This window comes from Streptopelia decaocto (assembly GCF_964273445.1).
Source record: "Streptopelia decaocto genome assembly, chromosome: 3".
Taxonomy (NCBI): domain Eukaryota; kingdom Metazoa; phylum Chordata; class Aves; order Columbiformes; family Columbidae; genus Streptopelia; species Streptopelia decaocto.
In genome coordinates, this window is record NC_138656.1 from 43,490,098 (window position 1) to 43,514,627 (window position 24,530).

At 43.8% G+C, this 24,530-nt stretch overlaps 1 protein-coding gene across 1 annotated transcript; it reads right to left on the reverse strand.

Annotated features, from left to right (window-relative positions):
• Positions 1 to 3,357: 3,357 nt before the first annotated feature.
• MAP10 (microtubule associated protein 10) lies at positions 3,358 to 5,934 on the reverse strand. Its single transcript, XM_082048171.1, has one exon. The coding sequence runs from the start codon at positions 5,917 to 5,919 to the stop codon at positions 3,523 to 3,525; it is 2,397 nt and encodes a 798-aa protein (XP_081904297.1). The 5' UTR covers positions 5,920 to 5,934; the 3' UTR covers positions 3,358 to 3,522.
• Between the last annotated feature and the right edge of the window lie 18,596 nt (positions 5,935 to 24,530).

Genomic DNA, 24,530 nt, shown 5'->3' on the forward strand with positions numbered 1-24,530 from the left:
TGAAGTTTTTAATGAGTCAGTGAAACCAAAATGAAGACAACAGCAAATTCAGTCAAAATACGATTATATGTGAAATCTCCAAGGGCTATGGAAAATTAGGAAATGGAGATCTTAGTAAATATTTTGGTTTTGTGGCACTTTGCATTGTCACTAGCCATTGGCTCTGACAAGCACTTTCTAAATCCATAACAGAGACTGCGTGTTTATGGGGATTGCTCAGCCTTCGGTAACAACTGAAAGCTCTTACAAGCAGATGGCTGGATAGCTGTAAGAAACCAATTTGGTTTTACATCAGTCTCTCAGTGGATAAAGGCCCGCACTGTAATGAGTACTAATTAATAATCTTTCCAGGAACTCTGATGAAGAACTGTGGATTGAATGCATGTGGAAAAATTAAGCATTCTTGCTCAAAAAGCTGAGTTTTCAAATGAAGGTTTTGCTGTGCAGCAGGACATGATTTGATTATTCCCCCCCCCCCTTTTTTTTTTGTCTCTGAAACAGTCGTTAGAGGACAGCTTTAGGTGAGGTGTTTCTGGGAAAGTAGTTTTCCAATGAACTGGCTTTCTTGGTACTGAATCAGAAAAGTGCTGCAGAGCTACCAGAGAGAGCACTGATGCTTCTCTCTGCTCCTGCTACTTCCCTCAGACACCTCAGACACCCCCCCTTCCACCACCATGGTTCCATTTCATGGGATGCGTATGGGGTATCTGAAAAACAAGCCCATATTCTGAAGTATCTGTGCTACTTTAGGAAAGATGTGCAAGAACTGCAGGGGATATGCTACTATTATTTGCCTCTCCCAGCATATTGTCGTGTCCCCAGCACAAACATAATCCATGCAATTTAGCCCTTACAATCTAAAAATGATGTCTCTATGAAAAAATGGTGTAATACTTCCATTAAGGTGGGAAACCTCTTACTAAATCTCTGATGTTAACAACTTGATCACGGGAGTACAGGATGCAAGTTACAATGACAAAATTGTCTAGCTAATATAATGTAGTTGAGTGTAGGTTATTACAGGATTCGTACAACAGAGAATTTGTTGCTGGCATTTTTTTTTTTCATACTTTATACCAATAGTAAAGATCTCTGTTTTGTTCTGTTGAGATATAGAATCTTCTTATTATTAGCAGGTACTTCCCAACATATTGGTTTATGAGTTTTCAATGATAAATATGTGACACAAAGTTCTTTCCCATTTATGTTGACTGAGAGTTGCTGTTTGAATATTAAGTAAAACTTCATTTACTCTCACAACAACATAGATAATATCTGCCAAGATTATTACCCCAGAGGGTAGAAACTATCTGTTAACGTCTCCATGCAGTAATAACCACTTGAATCTGTATTTGAAAAGATGAAACCAAACTAAAATGTGTAAGCATGATCCTTGTGTAATGTCTCCTTTTGTCTTCCTAGTATGCATTTCCTGTCATTTTCTTCATTCTCCTGCTGTAATTTTAAACTCTATTACAGAATAAAACATTACAAATGCTATCCTAAATAAAATTAGCTCTAAAGTGATTAGTTTCATTAGTTTTAAACAAAAATAAATACTGTTCCTATCATATTTGCTTCTCGAAATTCAAAGGTGGAGATAGGTGATAGAAAAAGGGCTGAGAATTCGCTATTGAGTTTCAACCCATTTGGGGCTGAAAATACAACTTTATTTTAAAAATAAACTTTTATTAAGTAATGATCCTCAAATTGTGGACTCTTAGTGTTAGCAACTCATTTAAATAGCCACAGAGTTAAAGTGGTTGGGCAGCATTGTATTTTAATTACAGTTTTGCCCATGAGAACTGCAAGATGTTATTCCATCAATAAAATCAGAATTACTGCCATATATCAATGACAGTCTGAATCCATGTGTATCAAAGAGGCCCATGGCATTACAAGAAAAAAAAAAGGGTTTTTTTTTGTCTAGCATTGGAGGTGATTAAATAGAGGCACACCAAATAATACTTAAGAATTGTTCTGGCCAGAGGTTCCTTCAATATATGGGTATTTCGGCTGCTTACCTTTAGATTAAAAATAGTATTAGTAGCGTTCTCAGAAGTCAACAGCAGATACTTGAATAATCCTCACAGATGTTAGTACTTTAAATAGGGGAGGTATCGTCATTCCTACAAAATAAACACATAGGAGGATGGAAGTAAAAAATCCCTCCAAGATGTTAAACACAGAGTTGCAATAAGTACATGGAGAACTACAGTGAGAAATCGAAAAGCTGAGGAAAGTCAGATTGTACATTACAGGGAAAAGGGGAGTTTGTGAGTCTGTCGTTTAACAGTCTTGATGATAAATGTCCCGAATGATGAGACAGTTCGGAATGTGAAGCTGGCAAAGGAGACAAACTCCTCAAAGAGAGTGGAAAGTGAGGACAAGAGAGACCTAAAACCTAAGGCAGGAATTTTGAGCTGTCTTCAGGTTCAAGTCAAAGAACGTCTCTGAAATTTTTAACAGGGATATAGACTCTAAAAATACTCAGTAGTTAAACATGAGACAAGACATTAAGTTCAGTGATCAAACTGGAAGTCCTAAAAAACCAAACCAGAAATCCAAAGTGAACATCAGATGGTAGTTCAACCATCATAGCAAAAAAGGGAATGTGGCAGGTAGCAATTTACCCACAGGAACCAAAAAGGGGACAAGGCAAATTCTTCATTATCTCAAATCTGTAAATCATGATGCTTGTTTGGTCCAAGTTTATGGACTGTGGGGGCTGACCTCCCCCTTGCCCTGGTATCAGAAAATGCAATCGGGGAGTTCCAAAGCGTTGAAAATTTACTGCGCTCTTCCCTCCTCTTTGCACACCCTCAGTCTTCAAGGTCAAATAACTTCCATCAACCTCTCAAAGCCCTCCCAGATTATATAGATTTACTGTGACCAATAATTCCTAAAGTATTTTATAATAAATTATGAAAATCTGACTTACATGAGAAAATTCAACCTAAGAAATTCTAAAAGGGCTCATCTAGTTCTGGTCAGCTGTGTTTAGTCATAGAACAGTGAAACAAACACATCGCGATGCACATTAGCTGATAAAAGTCTGTGCTTACTGGCTGTGACAGTATGTTTTAACTAACTATTTATAATGAAAATGAAGTGTGGAACTGTGTTCATGAGGGATAAAAACTTAACATTCAGTTAGGAATGTATTTTGTACCTGACTGCTTCTGTAGTATTACTTCTACCCTTGACAAGTTTTATGCTTACTGACTGCATTTGCTGCTTCTGTCTTCACTTTTAGATTTGACAGTAAGTGATGTTTCTTGTGCTGTTTGGCTTAGTTTTATGTTAAGATACTGACACTGAAGTCATTCTGTAGGTACCACGTAAGAGCTCTTTGTTTGATATTCAAATATTACTTTATTAAAAAAAACTCTTAAGTAAATTCACCAATGTATTAATTGTGCATGATACAGTCTTAAGTTAACTTGTATATATTGCACCTAAATGTAACAGCCTTACAAAATTTAAATATTGTATCTTAATCCAGACAGTGAAAACTTGTAATTACACTGTGTATCCTGGAAGTTTGTTTATTACAAGTTCACTGATGTCTTTGCATTGATTAGGAACATGTAGTTTCCCCAGAAAATCCTCCTCTTTGTCTGACATGCTGTTTTCCAGGACACTAAGCTCAAGGTCAGACACGTTAGATGGCCAGTAAGAGCTAACTTGAGTTACTGGCTGGCTTCTTCCTGCAGAGGTCTGCCCCTTTCCTTTATTCAGGTCAGTATCGGAGCTAACTTGTGTGCTTCTCAGTGTAGATGCTTGTTTAATCTGCTGATCACCCCTGTTCTCTTTCTTACTGATCTGCTCTTCATCCAATAACCTTGCCTGAATGGAGGCATCTTTAACTGAATCAACAGATTCATTACTAGTTTTCTTGCTGGTTTTTAAGTCATATTTTCTCTTCAAAGACTGGACTGGGGATGAAACTGAAGGAATTGGCAGAAGATCTGAAGTACTTTCAGCTCTTTGACTTGTCTTTGAAATTCTGGACCTGCTGGATTCCGGCTCTGTATCTGACCAACCTTGCTTTGGGCTTTCAAGCCATAGAGGTTCAGGACTGCTGTCAAGAGCTTCCAAGTCTCTGTCTGTGCACTCAGCACTGCTGAAGTCCTCTGAATAAATTGTGTTCTCAGGACTAGCAAAGTCATCTGAGTAAATGAATTCAGAGTTGTTTTCAACACTCCTGCTGGGGCTTGGTTTATGATCACTTACAACAGACGTGTCATCATGCTCCATGGTTTTATGGTGAATTAAGCGTACTGCTTCCTCATTACTTCCCTTTGCATTACCATCTGATGGGAAAGCTGTTGGGAGTTGGGCTTTTGCATACTCTTCCTTGTGAGCGGATTTTAATACAGTTTCCTCCAGAAAGGGAGCTGTAGTTACTTTGCATGGATGTTCCTTGCTTGAAATTTCATCATTGCTCACCAGACTTTCACCAGCCTGTTTCTGCAGGTCAGGGAACACATCTCCTGTCACAGAAACATACTCTATAGGAACACTGTTTTGTAATGAAGTCTGAACAGCTTTATCAAATTGATTATTCTGCTTTGAACTGTCTCCATTGCTACAATGCCTGTAAGAAACTGTATTCTGTTCTCCAGCATTTCGGAGCAGCTTTCTTTTGGATAAAGGGCTTCTCTCCTTCAGCATCTCCATTTGCTTTTTTCTGTACTGCTCTCTCTTTTCATGAATTATCAGCTTATCAGGGTTGGTCTGCTGCAGCCGTAGCCTCAGAGTATTTGTCAGCCCGTACAACAGTTTCCTTCTGGGAGGTCTGTTTTCCTTAGTTTTGCAGTTCCTTTCAGAGCTGGGCTCTCCTTGGGGTACAGCTTTCTTAGATCCTTTCCCAGTCCGAGAAGACCCTGGCGAGATGGTCTCTTGCTGATCTCGCTGGAATCGAGGGCCAGCAGCTCCACTGCTCCCACCTGGCCCCAAAGGTGCTTCTGCAGGCTTGAAAGCAGAGGAGCAGCTGGGGGGCTGTGAGGCCATGCCACTAGCTCCCGGGGCCTGGTAGAGCCAGGCCAGATGGGGGTGCACAGCAGCAGGTGTAGCGCCTCGGGTGAGCACGGACAGCTCTGCCAGCAGGGCGCTGAGGAGCGGCAGCTGCCCCAGGGCGCTGTGGAGCCGCTGAGGGCTGGCAGGGTGCAGCAGTGAGGGCCCAGCACTGGGACGTGGCGGGCTCTGGCCCTGCTCTTGCTCCTGGGGTCTCCAGGGCTCGACGTGCTGCCACTGCCCTGCAGCCGCCGCTGCTGGTGGTGGCAGGAGAGGGTCAGTGGGCTCACGGCTGTAATACAGTACAGGAGGGCAAAAGATGTTGCCCTCCAGCTCCTCACCCTCCTCCTCCTCATCCCGCGGCTCAGGGGAGGCAGCAGCTGGCGTGGCAGCCTGGGGGCTGGGGGGGCTCGGCGGGGGCGGCTCCTCAGCGGCCTCCAGGCTGCTGAGCCGGTAGCCCAGGACCAAATCCCCGACGGGGCGGCCCGCGGAGTCGCACAGCGGGAAGCAGCCTCGGCGGCCGCAGGAACCAGTCGCCCCGGGCCGCTGCAGCAGCTCGGCGGCAGCGGGGGCGAGGGAGACGCTGCAGCTGCCGAGGAGGCGGGGTGTCCCCGGGGCAAGCCCGGCGGGCAGCGCCAGGAGCAGGGCGCGGAGCGGCCGCCGGCGGAGCGCGGCGCAGAGCGAGCCCCGGCGCCAGCGGAAGAGGCAGCGCTTGCCGCGGCCGAAGGGGAAGGCCTGCCCCGGGCGCAGGGGCGGCGCGGCGGGCCGCAGGAGGAGGGTAGGGAAGTCCAGGAGGCGCAGCGCCACGGCCGGGCGCAGCGCGGGGCCCGGCGCCGCCACCCGCACCGCCTCCACCAGCAGGTCCAGCGCGAACAGCCCCTCCGCGTCCGCCGCCGCCATGGCCGCCCCGGGTCGCCCGGGAGATGCGTGTGTGAGGAGGCCGCCGGTTTCTCGCGAGAGGAGCACCGTCCAGCCGCCCCAGGGAGTCTCCCCCCGGTGCCGTTGCCCCCAGCAACGCGCCTTTGCAAAGCACACTGGGAGTTGTAGTCCGTGCCGGGTGGGCGATGGCGCCACGGGAACCGGCGCCCGCCAGCCCTGCAGCGCAGGGGCCGCACGGGCACAGGGGTTTGCGGGAGTACGAGGCCCCCGGCCCCACGGCTGGGGAGGTAAGCAGGGCCCCGTGGCCTCGAGTCCCACGGCAGACTTGCCGCCTAGACAAGTGATTGTGCCACTGTACTCAGCACTGGTGAGGCTTCACCTTGAATCCTGTGTTCAGTTTTGGGGCCCTCATCATAAGGACATTGAAATACTAGAGAGAGTGCAGAGGAGGGTGACGAAGCTGGTGAGGGGCCTGGAGAACAAGTTTGATGGGGCTGTTCAGCCTGGAGAAAAGGAGGCTGAGGGGAGACCTTATCGCTGTCTACAACTACCTGAAAGGAGGTTGTCGCATCAAGGGTGTTGGTCTCTTCTCCCAAGTAGCAAGTGACAGGACAAGAGCAAATGACCTCAAATTGCACCGCAGCAGGTTTAGATTGGATATTAGGAAAAAATTCCTCACGGAAAGGGTTGTCAGGCATTGGAACAGGCTGCCCAGGGAAGTGGTGGAGTCACCATCTCTGGAGGTGTTTAAAAGGTGTTTAGACAAGGTTCTTGGGGACATGATTTAGTGCTAGAGTTAGGTTATGGATGGACTCAATGATCCCAAGGGTCTCTTCCAACTGAAATGATTCTATGTTGAGGCCTGTCCTGGCCTGGGGCTGCGGGAAGAGGCTGAGTGGGGGGCAGCGGGTGCAGCAGGGGAAAACCAGGTGCTGCCTAGTGCCTGCTGATGGGCGGCCAGTGCAGCGTGGCAGCTGCTGTCATGCCCCTGCCCTCAGCCCAGAAGGCAGCGGCTGAGGCCCTGGCCATGTTTTCCCCACTGTGAGTCAGGAGAAGCAGCCCCAGGGGCAGGGCTAAAACAGCACACTGGGTGCCATCAGTCAGCAGGAGTGCTTGTAGAGTCAGGGATGTTACAGTGTTTTCTGCTTTGTGGCCTCTTCCCACCGCAAGAGAAACATCAAGGTCTGTGCCGAAGGCTGTGTACTGGAGAGTCTCTCCACAGTTGAGGGCTCATACGTAGCTGAGATTTTAAAATCTGCAGTTCCACATTAATATTTTTTTTTTTCTAATAAGCTGCAAATGTCACCTCTTCATATTTAATGTCTCAATTTCTGTAATGCCTGAGGGCCATGGTCATATCTTAATAAATTCCTACTTTTTCTCCAGCCTTCATGTAAACTAGGAGTTGGAATGGACATGCTTGTGGAGAATTTCACTCCTTGCCCTCCTACCTGGTGAAGAAAGCGCCCTTGCCTCTCTGACCACCTTCCTCTTACAGCAGAACCTCCTTGCCACAGGCACAGAAAATACTTGCTGAGCTAGGTAGAAAATTGTTTTGTTCAATTAGAAAGTTCACTCTAAAACAATGTACCTTAAACTGATGGTGATCAGTTAAAATTACTGTACATCTTCACCATTTGCCACCAGGGAAGTAACTAAAAGAAACACCACTCCCCTCTCTTTGTTCTTTGTATTCTCTCATTTTTTCCCCTCTTTATTTCCTCTGCCAAGTTCCAATCACTTTTTATAAAAGCAAAAACCAGTGGGAAATGATTAAATAATCCAATTCTTTACTGTTGGTCAGTTCTCTTGATCATTATTATTTAAAGGACACATATTTCATTAGCTGTTACATCTGAGAAAAAAAGCTGGTGAAAGGGCTGGAAGGAATGTCCTGTGAGGAACAGCTGAGGACTTTGGGCTTGTCTAGTTTGTCAAAAAGGAGGCTGAGGGGCAATCTCATTGCTTTCTACAGCTTCCTGAGGAGTGGATGTGGAGGGGGAGGTGCTGAGCTCTTCTCCCTGGTATCCAGTGATAGGATGCATGGGAATGGTCAAAGTTGCCCGAGGGGAGATTTAGACTGGACATTCGGAGGCATTTCTTTACCGAGAGGGTGATCAAACACTGGAACAGGCTTCCTAGAGAGGTGGTTGAAGCTCCAAGCCTGTCAGTGTTGAAAAGACGTTTGGACAATGCCCTTAATAACATGCTTTATCTTGGTCAGCCCTGAAGCGCTCAGGCAGTTATAGATCATTGTTGTAGGTGGCTTCCAACTGCAGTAGTCTGATCTATGCTGTGCTATTCTAGAAGAGAATTAAGGAGTTTGACCTCTGAATTGTGACCAGGGCTTAAGAAGCAAATAATTAAGTTCCTCACAGTTCTTCCACTGCCTCTATTGTAAATACGTGAGTCTAAGAGCTACAAGTCCTCTGCCATCGAGGCTGCTAGCGCTCGGGTATTGCCATTGTATCAGCATTGTGGCAGAGGAAACAAATGGCCAGTCCATTTCCCTGCCACATTCATCTCCTGCCGTCAGTTGTCTGCTTTCCTTGTGTTTCCTTTTCCTCCAGCCCGTTTTCATCCCAGGAGGGCCTGACAGTTTAGTTGTTATTCTCAATAAAAGAAGACAGAAGACTCCCTGATACAATGAGAGCGACAGATGTTTTTAACAGTGGTCAAAGAGTCTCTCTAGAGACCTCCTGGGAATACAAAGGATTGGTGTTTTGCCCATTTTACAGATGGGCATGCTGTCACTATGGCGTTTAGTCCAAGATTTTTAACCTCTTAATTTTGAAACTTCCAACTTGAGTGGCAAGAGATGCATCTTTGTGTGTGGTAACTGTGATGAAGTTAGGGGCTAAATTATGGAGGAACCAAAGCCTTGTTTTAAGAAGCTGAACCAACAGTTAAGAAGCTGAACCAACAGTTTCATGTGAAATTAAGCTTTTCAATTTTGTGTCATTGAAAATCAGCCTTATTCCTGTATTTCATCCTGTGAAGACAATATAAATAAAAAATACTGAATACTTATGAAAACTATACGTGTTAATAAGCTGTGTAAGATCAGTCAGTGAGTGAGCGACAGGACAAGTATTCAAATAGAAAGCAGCATTGATTTTTCGGTTTATTCTTGTTAACATGTTTTATTAAGTCAGTCCTCTGGTCATGAGAGCATAGTCTCTTCAAAATAAACAGAAAAGAACATTTTGTTGTCGAGTTGCAAGCTAGAAAAAAAGATGTTTTTCTTTCCAGTAGTCCTGGTTTCTATGAACCAGCATTTTAAGGAGACTTGTGATGACAGTTCTGTAGATTGCATGTCACAACAGAGTGGTTTAGAAAATAGGCATGCCTCAGAGTGGCTGGGTTATGGACCAAGTTTCATTACCTGCTACTGCCCCAAAGACAGCAGGTACATATTAAGGTCTGCATTAGTTACATTCAGTAATCTTTTAAAAATAGCTCTTGTTCTTTTCAGTGCAATCTCTTTAGTCCTCCTGTCTTAGAACTAGACTTCAATTCTGTTGTTTTTTGGTTGTTTTGTTTTGTTTCTCTGAAAGACTGGAAGGCTGAGGAATTTTGCTGATTCAGTGAAGTCTTTCTCTGACCTTATTTGTATGTTTGAAGTACTAACATTTTGTCTCAAAAAAATCCATCCCAGGCAATTGGTACCATTTGCAGCCACTTTTCAGCAACTTTGGTTCAAATCTGTCTTCTTTTGCCCTTGATTTCTGTAAAATTTCGGATTCATTGATCTCTCTACACAAAGAAATCTTTCTGTACAGTTGTATACCTGTTTATGGATGGAGAAGTATGTCTATTAAAAAAAAAAAAAGATCCTGAGAAAACATGGATTTTGCTAGATCTACAATTAAATTACTTATTCTGGTGTTGTTCTTGAGATTGCTATTTTTACAGATCACATCCTGGAGTAAAGAACTGTTGTTTGCCTTGATATAAAATCACTCTTCTCTGTGCAGAATCTGCAGGGCGATGCTCGGAATTTGTGCAAATATTTAGCCTGGTGGCACTGTGATTCAGAAGGGGGGCAGACAGTCTGCTGAAATATTCAGCTGCAATATAATAGCAGTTCTTAAAATACTCCATCTTAAAGTGCCACCCAGAGAAGACTTATTTTGTCTTTTTCTCAGTTGTCTGTTGAGTCAGCCACTTGTGAGAAGGCAATAAACAGGAAGAAATTCAGGAATAAGGATGGCAGCCTTTGATAACTCTCTCAGTTTTCATGAACTCTCTTCTTCAGTTCAGAAAAAAAAAATGTTAAAATACATGAGCAAGGCATTTGAGGTTTTTGCAATATGTTTAGGTTTCTGTCTTGAAGGATCTAGAAAAGGTTTTGAAAAGGAATTAAGTCAAATGAGAAAGTTAAATTTATTCAGAAATTGCCGTTTGCATGCATTTCTGTGTATTGTGCGGAGATTTGCAGGGAGCTTTGCTGTTTCCTGTGTCCAGTTTCTTCTTCATGATCCCTAATTTTGTGCTGACCCAGATCTAGTGATGTATGGAGCAGCCTGGGAACAGTTGCAATGGTATTATTGGCACAGGCATTTTGCTATCCATCAAAATGAAGGATGCTGTGATTTCTCCCCACTTCTCATGTCCACAAAGTGCCTCATCAGTTGGGCGGTCAGAACAGCTGGTACAGAACCTGTTCAGCCATACAGCTCCAAAATAACCTCTTTTGTGTTGCTACCCTGAAGATGCTTGTTAACTCCTCTTACTTCAGTATGATAGTTCTCACTTTTATTTTCATTCCCTACTGTCTTTAGCAGACTTTGGGAGTGTTAAAATAAACATTATTTGCCCATATGTGTGGTCCGTCTCCATTTGGCAAACACCCGTCTGTTTCCCATCTTTTTAATGATTTCACTGCTGTCCTTAAGATTTTACTTTCTCAGAGTGGTGAGAGTTAAGGCTTATGGCAGAGTTACTTCTGCAAAGTCAGCAGGGGTGGCACACAGGATTGTTTTCTCATTACCTCAGCAGGGGGAAATGGTTGGCCTTCGACATATGTGTGAATCTGTGGCTTTCAGAGCCAACTTGGAAATACAACCTATGCCAGCTTGCCTTCTGATTCCAAATTTCTTCAAGAATTAATGGGACTGCGACAAAACACAGCTTCTCCTTCTGTACTGAGCAGTCCTCATCATCTTTCTTGGATCTGGGGAAAATCAGCTCAATAAGATACTTAAAGGAAACATGGGAAAATCTGGTGAATACTTGAGAGAGAATGACTCCGTGAGAGCCAGCAGGAAGCAGGACGCCACAAATACAGGAGTTTAGACAACTATACTGAACATGACGAGACATATCCATAAGGGTCACATCTGAGGTGATTTCCTTTATTAGGAAAAAAAAAAAAAGTTATTATTAAAGCCAATAGACATTTTTGCTTAAAACAATAGTGAAGGGTTGACCTCGGGATTCAGTCCATTGAATATTCTTTACATAATGCCCAGCAACATACAAAGCCAATTTCCTTAAATAACTGGGTGTCATTAGCACGTCGAGGCTTTGCCAGCAGTCTTTCCTTTTACTTGATATAAACCATCATGAACTCATTTGATATTAACGGAAACCCCATGGGTTCACATGCTGTCATTTACCATTAATTAATGTATTATTGTTTATATTGTGTTACTCCCCATCCAATAGCTGGGAAGCTCACAGAAAGTTCTCCAAGGGATCAATTTATTTTCTTTGGCTTAATGGTTGCAGCCCATACTTGTCATGCACATATGTACTGAATGACGAAAGGATTCCAGGTGCTCAGCCATCCGAGTAGGACCACTTAATCACACAGCAGCACAGTTGTGTGCATATGTTTGAGAAGCAGAGAAAATCTGTACCAAAAGTTTTCTCAAAGGTGTGGGGGCCCTTACAATTCCTGTTGTAACTGTAGAGAAGGTTAGATCCTCAGCCCCTCTCAGCGTTTAGCATTCTCTCTGTAGGCAGTGATTTTTCAGACTCGCCACCTCCTAAAAAGCTACATTTACAGCATTCCTCTAGCTCAAGCTGGGAGCCATTGGGGGTGAATTACAGTTCAAGTATCTGACAGAGCTTCTGACAGTGAAAGCTCTTGTGAGCCTCAGGATGGTTCTTAAAGTCAATTCAATAGTTAGATGAGATTTCATTACAATAAAAAATTGGATATGTCTGCAAATATTTGAGTAGGAAACAGTTAGTGTTGTGTGCATTGTACCATCACACTGATGACACTCATTGTTTAATCTGTCATAATTACCATTGTAAAGTATGTTTTTTCAGAGGTTTACAGTACAGCTCTTTTGTTCACTGCACATTTTCAACTCTAAGCTGCTTCTCTTTTTCCCTTTAAAATCAAATTAAAATCAATTTGACTGCTTTGGGAGCTCTCCTTTAGAGAGAGCAAAACAAAAAGAGCCAAGGATATTGTTATGCAGAGCTGCAGAGCTGGACCAGATCCTCCTCATGAGGCTGAGTGATGCCCAAGTGCCTGTGCCTGGTAGGAAGGGGAAAAACATAGTTCATCCCCCTTAATGAACAGGAGGTATGAAGCTGCTTGTGGAGGTGGCAAAAAGAGAAACCAGTTAGCCCTGTATTTTTCATGTGCCTTCTTGTTTTCCAAGGAGACAGGGTGGCAATTCCGTGGTTCAGTAAGGTGGACTGTGAGACAGATGACTTTCTGATGAACATTTGTCCCTGGCTTTCCTGGCAGTAGGATTTCCACTCTAAAGATGAAGTCCTTTTCTTGGCTAACAGCTTTGTTCCAGGGATCTCAACCATGATGTCACTCGTGCATGCTTCATCCTTTCAAGCTTCTGTTCTTACTCTGCCAGGAGGCAAGGACGGAGTACTTCCCACTGGTGTCCTGCTAATGTCCATAATTTGCTGACTCCTACTTACCATGGTGGTGGCTGTGATAGATTTATTGATTAGAAGGAAAGAATAAGCTGTGTTTTAGGATAATAAATGTGAGAAACTGGAGATTTAGCTTCAACTCCCACTTTTGCCATAGGTTTCCTTGGGAAGATCTAATTTCTCAGTGCCTGAGTTCCTCTCATAAGACATGACCAGTGTTTCATAGTGATGCCGAGTGGATAAGTACCCCCTGGAAGGGAAGAAATCTCTGGGATGCACAAAGCACACAGCATCCCTGCCAGCCCCGCAGGGCCCTGCCTTGGGGGGTGATGGCAAGTGGCTGTCCCTGGGATTGTTTTGCTTGCCCCTGAAATGCCACACCACAGCCCAGTGGTGAGGCCACCAGCCTTTCAGAAGCAGTGAAGAGCAGCTGAAAGTGAGCAATTTCCTAATATAAGATCTGACCAGCTCTTTCCTGCATTTCAAGAGTGGCTCCTGCAGCACAAGGGGAGATGCTCCGAGAGGCTGCTGTGTCTGCCTAGCTCACCGTGTTGCCATGCAGGGTTCTTAGGCTCTGCAAATGTGGCAGCCTGCCTGAGCTAATTATCTCCCCAGCTCCTGGGAGGATTCGTCCAGGCACAGCACTGTGCTGACACAGCTATCCTGCTGCTGGCTCTTCGGCTGGCCCTGGCCAGGGGATCCCAGGGCTGCACTCCACTGCAAAGCCTAGCTATCACTGTAGGAGCTTTTCACACGTATTTGCAATGCTGGAAAAGTATGTAATTCACTGCTATGCATATAGCCCTGTGGGCTACAGCTAGGGAGGAAGACAGGCTTGTTTCTCTTGTGCTACACCATGTAGTCTGCATGAGCAGAAAGACGGAGTGCTGTCTGTTGTAGGCCCCAGACTTAGGGTCAGATGAGAGGTGTATCAGTGCAGGGCCAAATACCCTCCTTGTCTACCTCTGCTGACCTTCTCTGATTTAAGTCAGGGGTGTCTTTGGCCCAGTAAGTCCAGCTAAAGCAGCTGTGATTGCCCTGACACAAAGTCTCCTGGTTTTGCTGGTGTGTATTTTAAGCTTATTGCTATTTCAGTGCAGTTTCGTGCATTTCCTATTTGAACAGTTCCTGTCGGAAGCATGTATTGTTTGGGAAGACGTGGCATTAATTACTGTGTGAATTATTTGTTATGTGGGTACCGTGGAAGAAATAGATGGAAACTATTCCAAATGGTCTTTAATGAGTTCAGTCATCCAAGATCCTGATTTCCATCTCATAAATAATAAACTGTCCTCAATATGCTAATTCGAATTTGCCTTTAAATTGCTTATTTTAATTTTGCAGAGGAAATAATCAAGAAGAAAAGTCCTGAAAAACGCAAGTCTGCCCTGTTTCTGTGGCAGGGCACTCAGAGGTTTCAGTGTCTCGTCCTCTTCTCCACACTAAGTCCTGAGACAGTGAGCATGTGACTAGGCTGGTAATGGTTTCATGTCGCGAAGAGTGAAATTTGAAACATGATGAATGAAAACATATATGCAGTCTTTGCTCCATACAGGAAAGGTCCTTAACATAACCTTACGCAGTGAGTTCTTTGCCATCTCCTTTTGATGGGATCTCCAGTCTCAATTTCCACTGCTGATTGTTTGCTGTTCGGGCCAATGGAGGCCACAAGTGTTGCCCTCACAATAGACCTAGCCTCTGGCAAGGTAATAGTGTGTGCTCAGCACTGACCTGTCTGCTTCATCAAATGCAAGATCAACAGCCTTTTAGACAAGTCTCATCTAGTCTTACAGTAGTGAGTGATGATTTTTCAAATAGCCTTCTCGTATTTTGCGGACGCTTGTTCTGAGGCATGAATGTACCAGTAACTGGACTAATGATTTACCACTCTGCTAACTATAAATAGAAATATGTCTGCTCCAGGCAGGCAAATTGTTGCACTCAGGGAGTTTGGTACCGATATAACAGCCATGAGATTATTCTGTTCTGAAAATATACTTTTCATTTTTTTTTTTTTCTCCTCAGCATTTTCTCCTCAGAAAACACATATCATGATTTTACACAAACCTGTGGTCTCTGAGATGTCTGTAAGTCCAGACTGAACGATAGCACACAGAATAGCAAAAATACTTCAAGGAAAGAAAAAGAAGTGTATTTTGGACATGTATTAGCTGATTACACATCATTCAGATTTGTTGAGGTTAGATAGTGGATGAAGAGACAGGAATAGAAGGTTTGGATGGTCCTGCAGGCAAATCTTGCTGGAAACACAGTCACAGAAATTTCATTTCAAGAGACAAACCAGTGAAAAAAACCAAACAGGTTACTCTATTTCTTGCCCTGGAAGGAATGGCAGCTTTTTGAAAACATTAATATCCTCAGTCAGGCATTGCAAATATTAGTTCTCAGTTCCTTCAAGGGATAAAAAGAGATAAAAATAGAAGCCACTCTGAAACCTCCCAGAGGCTGACAAATGCATTCATTCATTTCTTTATAATGACATCTTTCATGAAGGCCTTAACACTAAATTCTCAGAGGAGGATTCCTTCCCCCCAATACTTTCTCACTTCTGTTGAAAGCTATCTGTATCATTGCACACAGGCAGGGGGTAAAATACTTTCTGAAAAGTCAGCTGTGCTTTTGTAGGCGGATCTGAAACAGGAAAAAGGTTCATTCTCCTGCATGCACCGCAAATGTGGTGCTGTGACCTGCAACAGCATCCAGTATCTGGCTGTGGTGGGACAGCCCACGTGAGGAGATGGTTGTGTGCGGTGCTCAGCAAAGGGTGAGCAAAGTGCAACCCCTGCACCTCAAATCTGTGTGTGAGAAACACACACTGCACAAAACAGATGTCAGATTTGCAGCAGCTTTCATTTCACTCTCTGCTCCTCTCGTTTGTCTGTCTTCCCAGTTTGTTCATCTCTAAGGCCTGCATTCATCCTGCTTAGCGAAGGCAAGCAAGCCACATTGGCCCTGTGCTGTAGGGAGAGAGGCTCTTCCAGAGCTGCCAGACCTTCAGATTAATTGACTCCCTCTCTGAGGAGCCTCTTTTTGTCTGTTGATTGTACAGGAACCAAGGTTGTTTAGCTGGCTGGGTTAAATGTCTACAATTGAGTGGGGTGATCTTGAACTCTACACTTCAATCTTTGGTAAAGTTAGCATGTAAACAGAGCAGTCAGTTGCTTTATTTTTCTTACACTAATTTTAAGAGTCTTTTTCACAACCAGAGTGTAAAACAAAGCCCAGCACGTTGCTTGCATCGACACTAGGAGTTAAGGCTGAAGCCTGAAATGGTATCGTTATTGTGGGTGGAACTCGTCTGACCAAATGCAGACTGAACATAAGAGATGAACAGAGATGAACCCCAAAAGACTCCCTCTCACTCCTCACACTATAAATGAACATAGAGCCAATAGCTCATGGGTAATCTTGTACACCTAGAGATATGTCAGGAAATTGCATCCACAATACCTGCAGAGCTCCCTCCATGGCAGTCATTCCAGAGCAAGGGGTCGGCCACACAGGTGAACTGAAGATGCAGGACTGAAGGGCACCACCGGAGTCACTGTGTCACTGCCTCTCAAATTGCAGAAAGGCGCAGTACAGATGCACAGACCTCATCCCGGGATTCTGTACAACTCCAGTCTTCTCACAACAGACCCCAAGTCTGTGCTAGAAGACCAAATGCCACAACAATTGTGCTGCAGGAGAAGAATGGGAGAGATCAAGGGCATTTCTGAGTCTTCCTGGCTAGCAGGAGATTTGCTGGGTGACATTTGCAGATGTTTCCAGATCACGTACTATGTGGCAGAGGAAGACAAACAAAAACCAGCGGTCTCTGATGAGCTAATCTGGAAGAGGATTGCTTCCCCATTCCAAATCTGGTGATCAGCTCAACCCTGAGCATACGAACAAGCACAACAGCTGATGGATGCTGATACCTCAAGGAGCACTGATGAACCTTGCATCTCTCAGTGACCATGTTTACACCCTTAATGGACTCAACATGAAGTAAAGTATTCTATTTTAAATCTCTGTGAAAAAAGATGAAGTGGGTAAGGAAATAGTATATCATTCAAGAAAAAGTGTCAGCTCTGTGAGTATAACCTTTATTAAACTATACCAATCTAATTTTACTCCTATAATTTCCCATGTATACAACAAGGAGATCTCCAGTGGGAGTTATTTTTTTCTTTTATAAACAAAGGCTTTGCTTTGTAATATACTGCTTTTTGGCACAGTCTCTGACTGTATAAAAGTCAGATCTTTAGACAATGTGCTGTGATTTTATCTGATCTGCAAGCTGGAGGATATATCATCAATATAATTTGTGGCAGGATATTTGCATAGATGTAGTGAAGTCCACTGAAATCACACAGGCCAAAAGGAGACAGTATTAGTTTAAATAAGTAAGGCTATCAGCTTAACAGCTCCATGAATATGTGCTCTTTCTAGAATTGGAAATCACAGTTTGCAGGTACTTAAACCTTGCTAAGAGAAAACACACATTGTGATTTTCTGTCACTAACATACCTGATCACACAGGGAACCAGTGACTACTGACAGAGTTTCAGCTGTTGTTCACAGGTTTGTGTGTGGCTCCATAACTCCATTGCTGGTATGCAAAGGCTGTTCTTGGCCCCAGAGAAAGGAGGGCTGAAGGGCTTGGCCCCAAAGAATGGGGGGCTGCCCTCCTGAAGTCATTAATAGGTGAAAGGTGGTGTTCTGCAAACGACCACTGCTGTCACAAAATTAATTGGTTCCTCTGCTGGTATTCTTGAAAGGAGTTGCTAAACAAATGGACATTACCAGCACTGTTCAGGAGACCATGCTAAATTATCGTAGACCCCTCTGGCAAAAACAAACAAACAAACAAACAAAATCTGTGCGTCACTAAGAGGTGCTCCCTTTGCATTGGGGTTGAGATACATACTAGTGTAATTTAGGGACCAAGTGGAGCTCATGGTGTCAGTGAGTCTAGTCATACTTCAGGAAAAAACTTACATTAGCTGCTACAGCAGTAATTCCTGCCACTTTCTTGTATTCTGCACTTGCTTGAAGAAAATAAACTGTGGCGTACTGTACATAATAAAGGGCTTCTTTTCTTGAACAGCACTTACAGTTGTAACCTAGCAAGAATATTAGGGAAGCTGGTGACATCCACTTTGCCCAGACAACAAAAAACTTTATTTTGTGCCAGTGGTTGCAGCTTCTGGAGCCCCGATCCCATAACAGGAGGTGTGAAGGTTAGAGACAATGTAAAGCTCCAGATCTGGAACTGAAGCTTCTCCAGTCTAAGAAGTGTTGCTGTTGGTTGTGCTCCATGTCTAGCTGCTTTTTAAGTTGCAAAAGATTTCTATTTCTAGTATAACACCCTGTAAAAAAAGAGCATACACTGACTTTTCTTGTTAAAATTCCTTTCAGTTTCTTAGTTTTTTGGGTTTTGGGGTTTTTTTGCTTTACTAGTTAGGAATGATAGAGGTCAGTGGAGCTTTGTAAAGCACCTTTCCAGCAAGGGTGAGACATACTAACCACGTTGCAAATCCTGCCTGCTGGCTGAGGGGGTGCCTCTCTGTGCTGGTGTACAGGCCTGTCAGAGCCCTGGGGGAGCCCTAAGCACACGTGGGCACCTGGTGTGTCCAGCGTTGGAGAACGGCTGAGAGATGGAGGTGTGAAAAGCAGCACAGTTCTGCCAGGTGCAAAAAGTCAATGAGCAGAAGGAAACCCAAAACTATTCATTTTCACCGTCACTTTCTTTGTTACCACTTTGCACAAGTGCGATATCAAAGTTAATCACATTGTCCTTTTTTCTTGTCCTTGACTGTATTTGTATCTTTGCAGTTATTGTTACGTTTTGGCATGTTATCAGCTTCCAAGAGCGGTATGCCAAATCAGACATTTCCGCTTAAAGCTGTAAGTCTCCAAGTAGGACGAGTGTGTTTGGTTTCTTCTCTAAAGGTTCAAAATGTCCTTGCTTGCTCTGAGGGTCCTCCATGGGCTGCTATTCTGGTTAAATGCAAGAGCTTGGTTCCAGAGTCTCTGCTCCATGAGGGAGATCAAGCTTCTTCCTTTGAGAGCTTGCTCCTGACCTGAATGACAAAGAAACCGAAACAAGGGCAGGGTGAGGCTGGGGAAGGTTTGCTCGCTGGTGTAGCTCATTAGAGGACTCTGCTGCCTTGCTACTAAGCCTTTTAGTTCTGCCAAGTTTCTTGATGAGAGCTGCAGGAGTAACAATAGAAAAGTGGGTCAGGAGTAGATCTTGTGAATCTACTCAAAGGGCCAAGAGAACAGTTTGTGTGGAAGAAGAAAAGAAAGCAAGGAAAAAAAAAACAACAAACAAAACCAAAACACAACAAATAGGAAGATTTTGGGGTGAAGAGAGGAGAGGAAGGCCAGAAGTTTCAGTAGAGCTTTGTGTGTGAGCCGTGATGCATAATTACACACTTGCTTCCGGATTGAGTGTCTGAAAAATTCTTCAGTGTCTTCAGCAGGGCTTTTGTTAGTGATTCTGAATCTCTTTTTCTGCAATTGCTGTTAGCAGTAAGGCCAGCCTGCCTGCCTGCAGGGATTGAGACTGTACGCTGGGTGAGCAATGTACTGGCCTGCTGTATACACATTTCAAGTGTGGAACTGCACCCCTACTGAGACCCAGGGAAAAGCAACAGCAGAAAAACAGGAGCTTGTGCAGGATGGACGGTTCCCTTTGAAATGTGGTAGGCATGTGATTTCTTTAAAGGGAAAAAAATCAATAGAAGGTTTTTTTAGGTTGGAGAAAACACCATCCCCAGTGTTGTCTTTGGGAGTGAACTTTCACATCTCTGGGCAATCCACATTGCTTATCCAGCATGCACACAGCGTATGCCTCAACTTTCTATTCAACTGAACATTTTGCCATGCTGGCAAAATTTCTTACAAATAGCTGGTGTCATGAGTTTTTTCTATTTAGGCCTAAAATCCTAGGAGGTTTCTGCAACACACAGTTTAACCCCTGTCACACTGAACTGTAATCTGATTTTAAGCAAAATCTCACTGTGGCTCTTCTAGCACATCCCTAATCCGGCTAGCTTCCAGCATATATTGTATACATCTATGTTATATATGTATTTCTTCTGCTTTTATTAGAACCCTTGTTGGCTGCCAGGGTTTTTGCGCTTCATTTCTTTCTGAGTGCTTTTAACTTTCTTTTCACGTTTGTTTTCCTAGCAGTTAGAATACAAGTTTGAAAAAACATGTTAATGTGATACACCATTTCAACTGAAGTAAAAGTCCTTTAGCGTACACATTTACTCAAAGAAAGCGGGACTGACAGAGGAACAGGATTCTTACTGGTGTCATGCTTTCATGTAGAAATTTCCCCTTAAAGGCGATTTTGCATTTGCAACAGCTTCCCATGAATCCGGCACTTTCTGAATTTGGTGGTACAAGCCAGCACATTTCTTCACCCTCGGTCAAACTGAGTGCAGCTCTGCCTGCTGGGTTTCCCCTGTCAATAATTAATACATCAGTTGATAGGCAATGAACATTTTATAAGGCCATTTGAACAAATCAGAACAATGTCTTCCTTGCATCTGTCAACGAGATACTTTTTCATCTCTCTTCTGCAAATTCTCTCATTTTCCTTCTGGAAGCTGGAAGCCTCTTCCAAGAGAACACAAACAGGAGACTCTTCATAATTTTCATAACATAGAGTTTTGAAGAAATGTGCTCAACTTAGACAACTACATTTCTGCTTGCAATGTTTTACCTCCTAGTGTTACCTGGACAGCATGAAACTTACTGAGAGTTTAGAGATGTATATTTCTCGTTGTTTTTCATTGTTGCTTCCTCTTCTGACATAGTTTTTCTCACTACCCAGTGTCAAGGTTTTGCTACATCACTGAGCTCCCTGTCGTTGTGCAATGAGGGCACAAGCCGGTTTTACACACACAGGTGCAGAACTCCAGTACGTGTGCAGGGGTCACAGGTGTGCAGCAGTAAAGCTATTTGGAAATTAGGGTGGAGTTTTTGTTTTGGTTTTTAGTTTATCTGAAAATTCTGGTGGTTATTCTTTAGACAACCCTATATTTATCTGGAAAATAGGTCTGATGTGGATGAGGTTTGTTCTCACCCACAAATTCCCTCCTTCTCCAGCTGCATGCAGCAGTGTGACCTGGAAGCCCCTGGAAAGGCACAGATATGCCAGGGCAAGAGCAGCAGAGTCATACACTGAGGAGTTAGTATCCCACAAGGAGTGGCAGCGATGGATAGGAGCTGTTTATGTTTTGGGCTGTGACCATAAAAGTCCACTGCGGAGCAGCCTGAGACCGTGGGCTGTACATGTTAGAGAAAACCCTGGGTGTCCCTTATCTTTCTCTCTCTCTTTTGTAATTATTATTATGCTTAATTTCTAGGTCATTTTCAACCAAAATTATTTGGCAGGCCAATGAGGAGTTAAGATTTAGATAAAACAGAACTGATAAACCAGTTACTATTTTGGGGATAGGCACAGAAATATTTGGAATGCTATGAAGCAGTTGTTACAGTCTTTTAACCTCTCTAAGCTGGGAGTTTCTTGGGTAGGGGGAGAAAATGAGTCTATTTTTTTCTCCATAGTTCAGATGATGTATGTATATGGATTGCTTACTGATATGACTCAACTGTATGAGCAGAATAGCAATGATCTCACTGTGTTCTCACTGGAATATTTCTCAAAGATTTCCTATATACCTGAATTTTGTCCCCCATCCCATTGCTCTGTCTTTTAATTAAATTTTAGCCTGAATTGATTACATCTAGATTTTCCCATGGGGCTGTTGAAGTGAATTTACTTTTATTCTCCTATCTGTAAAGCTTGTTGTTTAAATCTTTTCTCTCTCTGTCTCTTTTTTTTAAGAAGATTTGCTGATTGCAATTTGATTACCTGTTCAGCCTTTTACAAATTATGTTACTCTAATTGAAGCCTAGAAATAGAAATACAATATATGGCTGTCAGTTAACCTGAGAAATGTTTGATTTCCTATTATTTTATTCTACTCATCTCAGGATTCTGTGTTATAGTAAATGATACTTTTTAAGCCTCTGTAGAAAATACTGAATTAAAAACACAACAAAGCAGAACACTTGCATTTATTCAGTAGCTCTCCTTAGAGACTGCAAATGTGGACAACTGCTGGGTCTGTTGTCATTTTCTAAATAAGACAACTGTTATCTTGGTGGAAACCAGGACTTTCAAAGTCAGATTTTCAAAAAATAAAGCTCCTATGGCATTTAGAGGCATGAGTCTCATTCAAAGGCAGATTTACACCAGCCAGAGATTCCTCTTATATGGGGGTGCGGGGATGACAACACTATCAGAGGGAAAACCAAATTCACTTTGTACATGTCTCCGAGTGAATTTTGCTTGTGGGCAAATCTGGCTATCTGCAACAGAAACATGATATTCTTCAGCACTTCGAGCTGTCCCGGATTCTCACTTCAGCATTAAGTTGTGCATAAACACTTGTCTGGCTGGCAAGGCTTTTCTTTGCAGCGTGTATCCCTGGTGCAGTGGGCCCAGCAGCACCGTCCCCAGCAGAGCGTGTCCCCCGCGTTTCGCACAGCAGCATTTCCATACTAACCGTGTGCTGTGGGACACCATGGAGCTGCTGCTCTCCAACTGTTCGCCTTTCAGTCCCACGCTCCTTTGTCTTCTGATCTATAGCACAGAAACCATGTACTTTGCTGCAGCTTAACTGAATTACTCTTGTGTCACCCACAGCCCATAATGCTATAAAGGCTGGTTAACATATATATGAAAGCCATGGCTCACCACTGCGCTTCCTGTGACATATGCTCTTGTCAAAGGCTTTCATCACACAAAACCATTAAAAAGTCGTGACTGCTACTGAAAAGATCCAGAAACAGGACTAACAAGTAAAGAAATCAAGAAGCGGTTCCCGTTGGGTTTTGGTTGGGGAGAGGAATCTCTTGATTTAGTCACTTTTTATTTTCTACGCCTCCTCAGCGCACAGTGCTAAAGCAGTTAATGCCTCACTGGGTTCACTCTGAAGGCCTCTTGCTGCCAAACACCTGCAATCAGTAGTTGATCATTTGGCTGGGAAGTCCAAGGCCAGACACATGCGATGCTGAAACTGCATCACCCAGTTCTGTGAATGCCACAAAGCCACGGGAGGGACACCCAATGGTGCCTTAAGGTATACAGTAAGCTATAGGGTGCATATTTGTCAGCAGTTATGTACAGAGAGTGTCTGTGGAAAGTGTCAAGTCCCCCAGGATCAGAGATAGTGTATTACCTGTTGTGAAAACAGGGTGATGATGACAACACTGCTAAAGCACACCAAAGGCCAGTTTCCAATATGTTGCTCGTATTGTTTGCTTGAGCAATTATCATAACCCATTTGCCTGTAAATGTGCTTTCTGTTGTTACATCACTAACCTTACCAATGTCAACATGTTCCCCATACGTGCTTCCGTTATATGACTTCACAGACTAAGAGTGCAGGACACGTCTCATCCGAGGCAGAGCGCTGACAGCCCAAGCGTTGCGGATGCCTGAGGAGAACAGCAAGTCCTATAGACAGAGCCTGGCTGCCGAGAGGATCTGGCTTCCTGCAGAGGGGGGCAATTTTCTGCCAGAGGTCTGAGTCCTAGTGAAAGGCCACATACCTGGGGAGCAGTGGTGTCGGCAGGGCGGTATGGGCAGAGCAGCCGCAGGAGCACACAGGAGGTGCTGCTTTCCACTTGTGTTCAGCAGCATCACTCCCAATGAGTACCTGTGGAAGTGACAGAGGAGGCGAACCGTGTTTTCAAGGTTTTGTGCTTTTCAGAGTGCTGTGAATGCTAAGATGTTGTTTTGAAGCTATTAGCACACATATAATTGAAATAAAAAACCACAGACAAGCAACCTCAGACTGTTCTCTTCTGCAGAGAGGTCTGCATACAGGACTCAAACTGTATATAGAGAGTCTTTACAACCAGCTAAAATGTAACACAAAATACAATTTGTAAAAGAGCAATCAAGTGGGGATTTTTTTTTCACTGAAGTAGGAAAAATCTTAACACTGGTTCTCTTACTGCCAGATAAAACAGGTTGGTGATTTCCACTGGGCTTATTATCAAGAAGGTTTTTATGTAAAGATGGTTGCTGTATCCAAGATTTCTAAGTAGATTTAATAATACCTGCTTATCTAAATGGCCAGAGAACACTGGCCTTTTAAGCAAAAACTACGTGATGCTGAGTGATTTGAGACATTACTGAGCAGATGTCTTTAGCTAATAGTGTAAGAAAAGGGACAGAATTTCTACCCAAAGTGCAGCAAGGCTGCTTTGCTCCCCGCACCTCGCCCACATTGCAGAAAATAGTCTCCTTTCACCAGCTGTGCTCTGGCAACCTCTGTTGAATGGCACAAAGTCTGGTGTTGCCCTTCTGGCCTGGGGCAGGCCTGCAGATGCCTGCTGGGGGATGACTGGAGCACTTGCAGCTGCTTCTTACAGTGCTGGATATTTTGGGGCTTCCTTTATGTCTCTACAGCCTTTCTTACAGCACTGCTCTAGAGCTGGGAGAAAGGAGCTCAGCCTGTCTTCCTACATTTTGGAGAGTGCCTGATCTCTCAGTGGGTATCTGGATGGTGCAGCTGAGAGGGAGGTGCCCAGCTTTGTTCACTCAATGTGCTGTGTTGTCTCTAATGGTTATAACTCCCGTAGTAGTCACTGATGGTCATTTTGGACAGAAACACTCAGGTACTGTGAGGATGGGCTGCAGGCAGATCTCTGGGCATGATGCTGCCCAGTTTCCTACT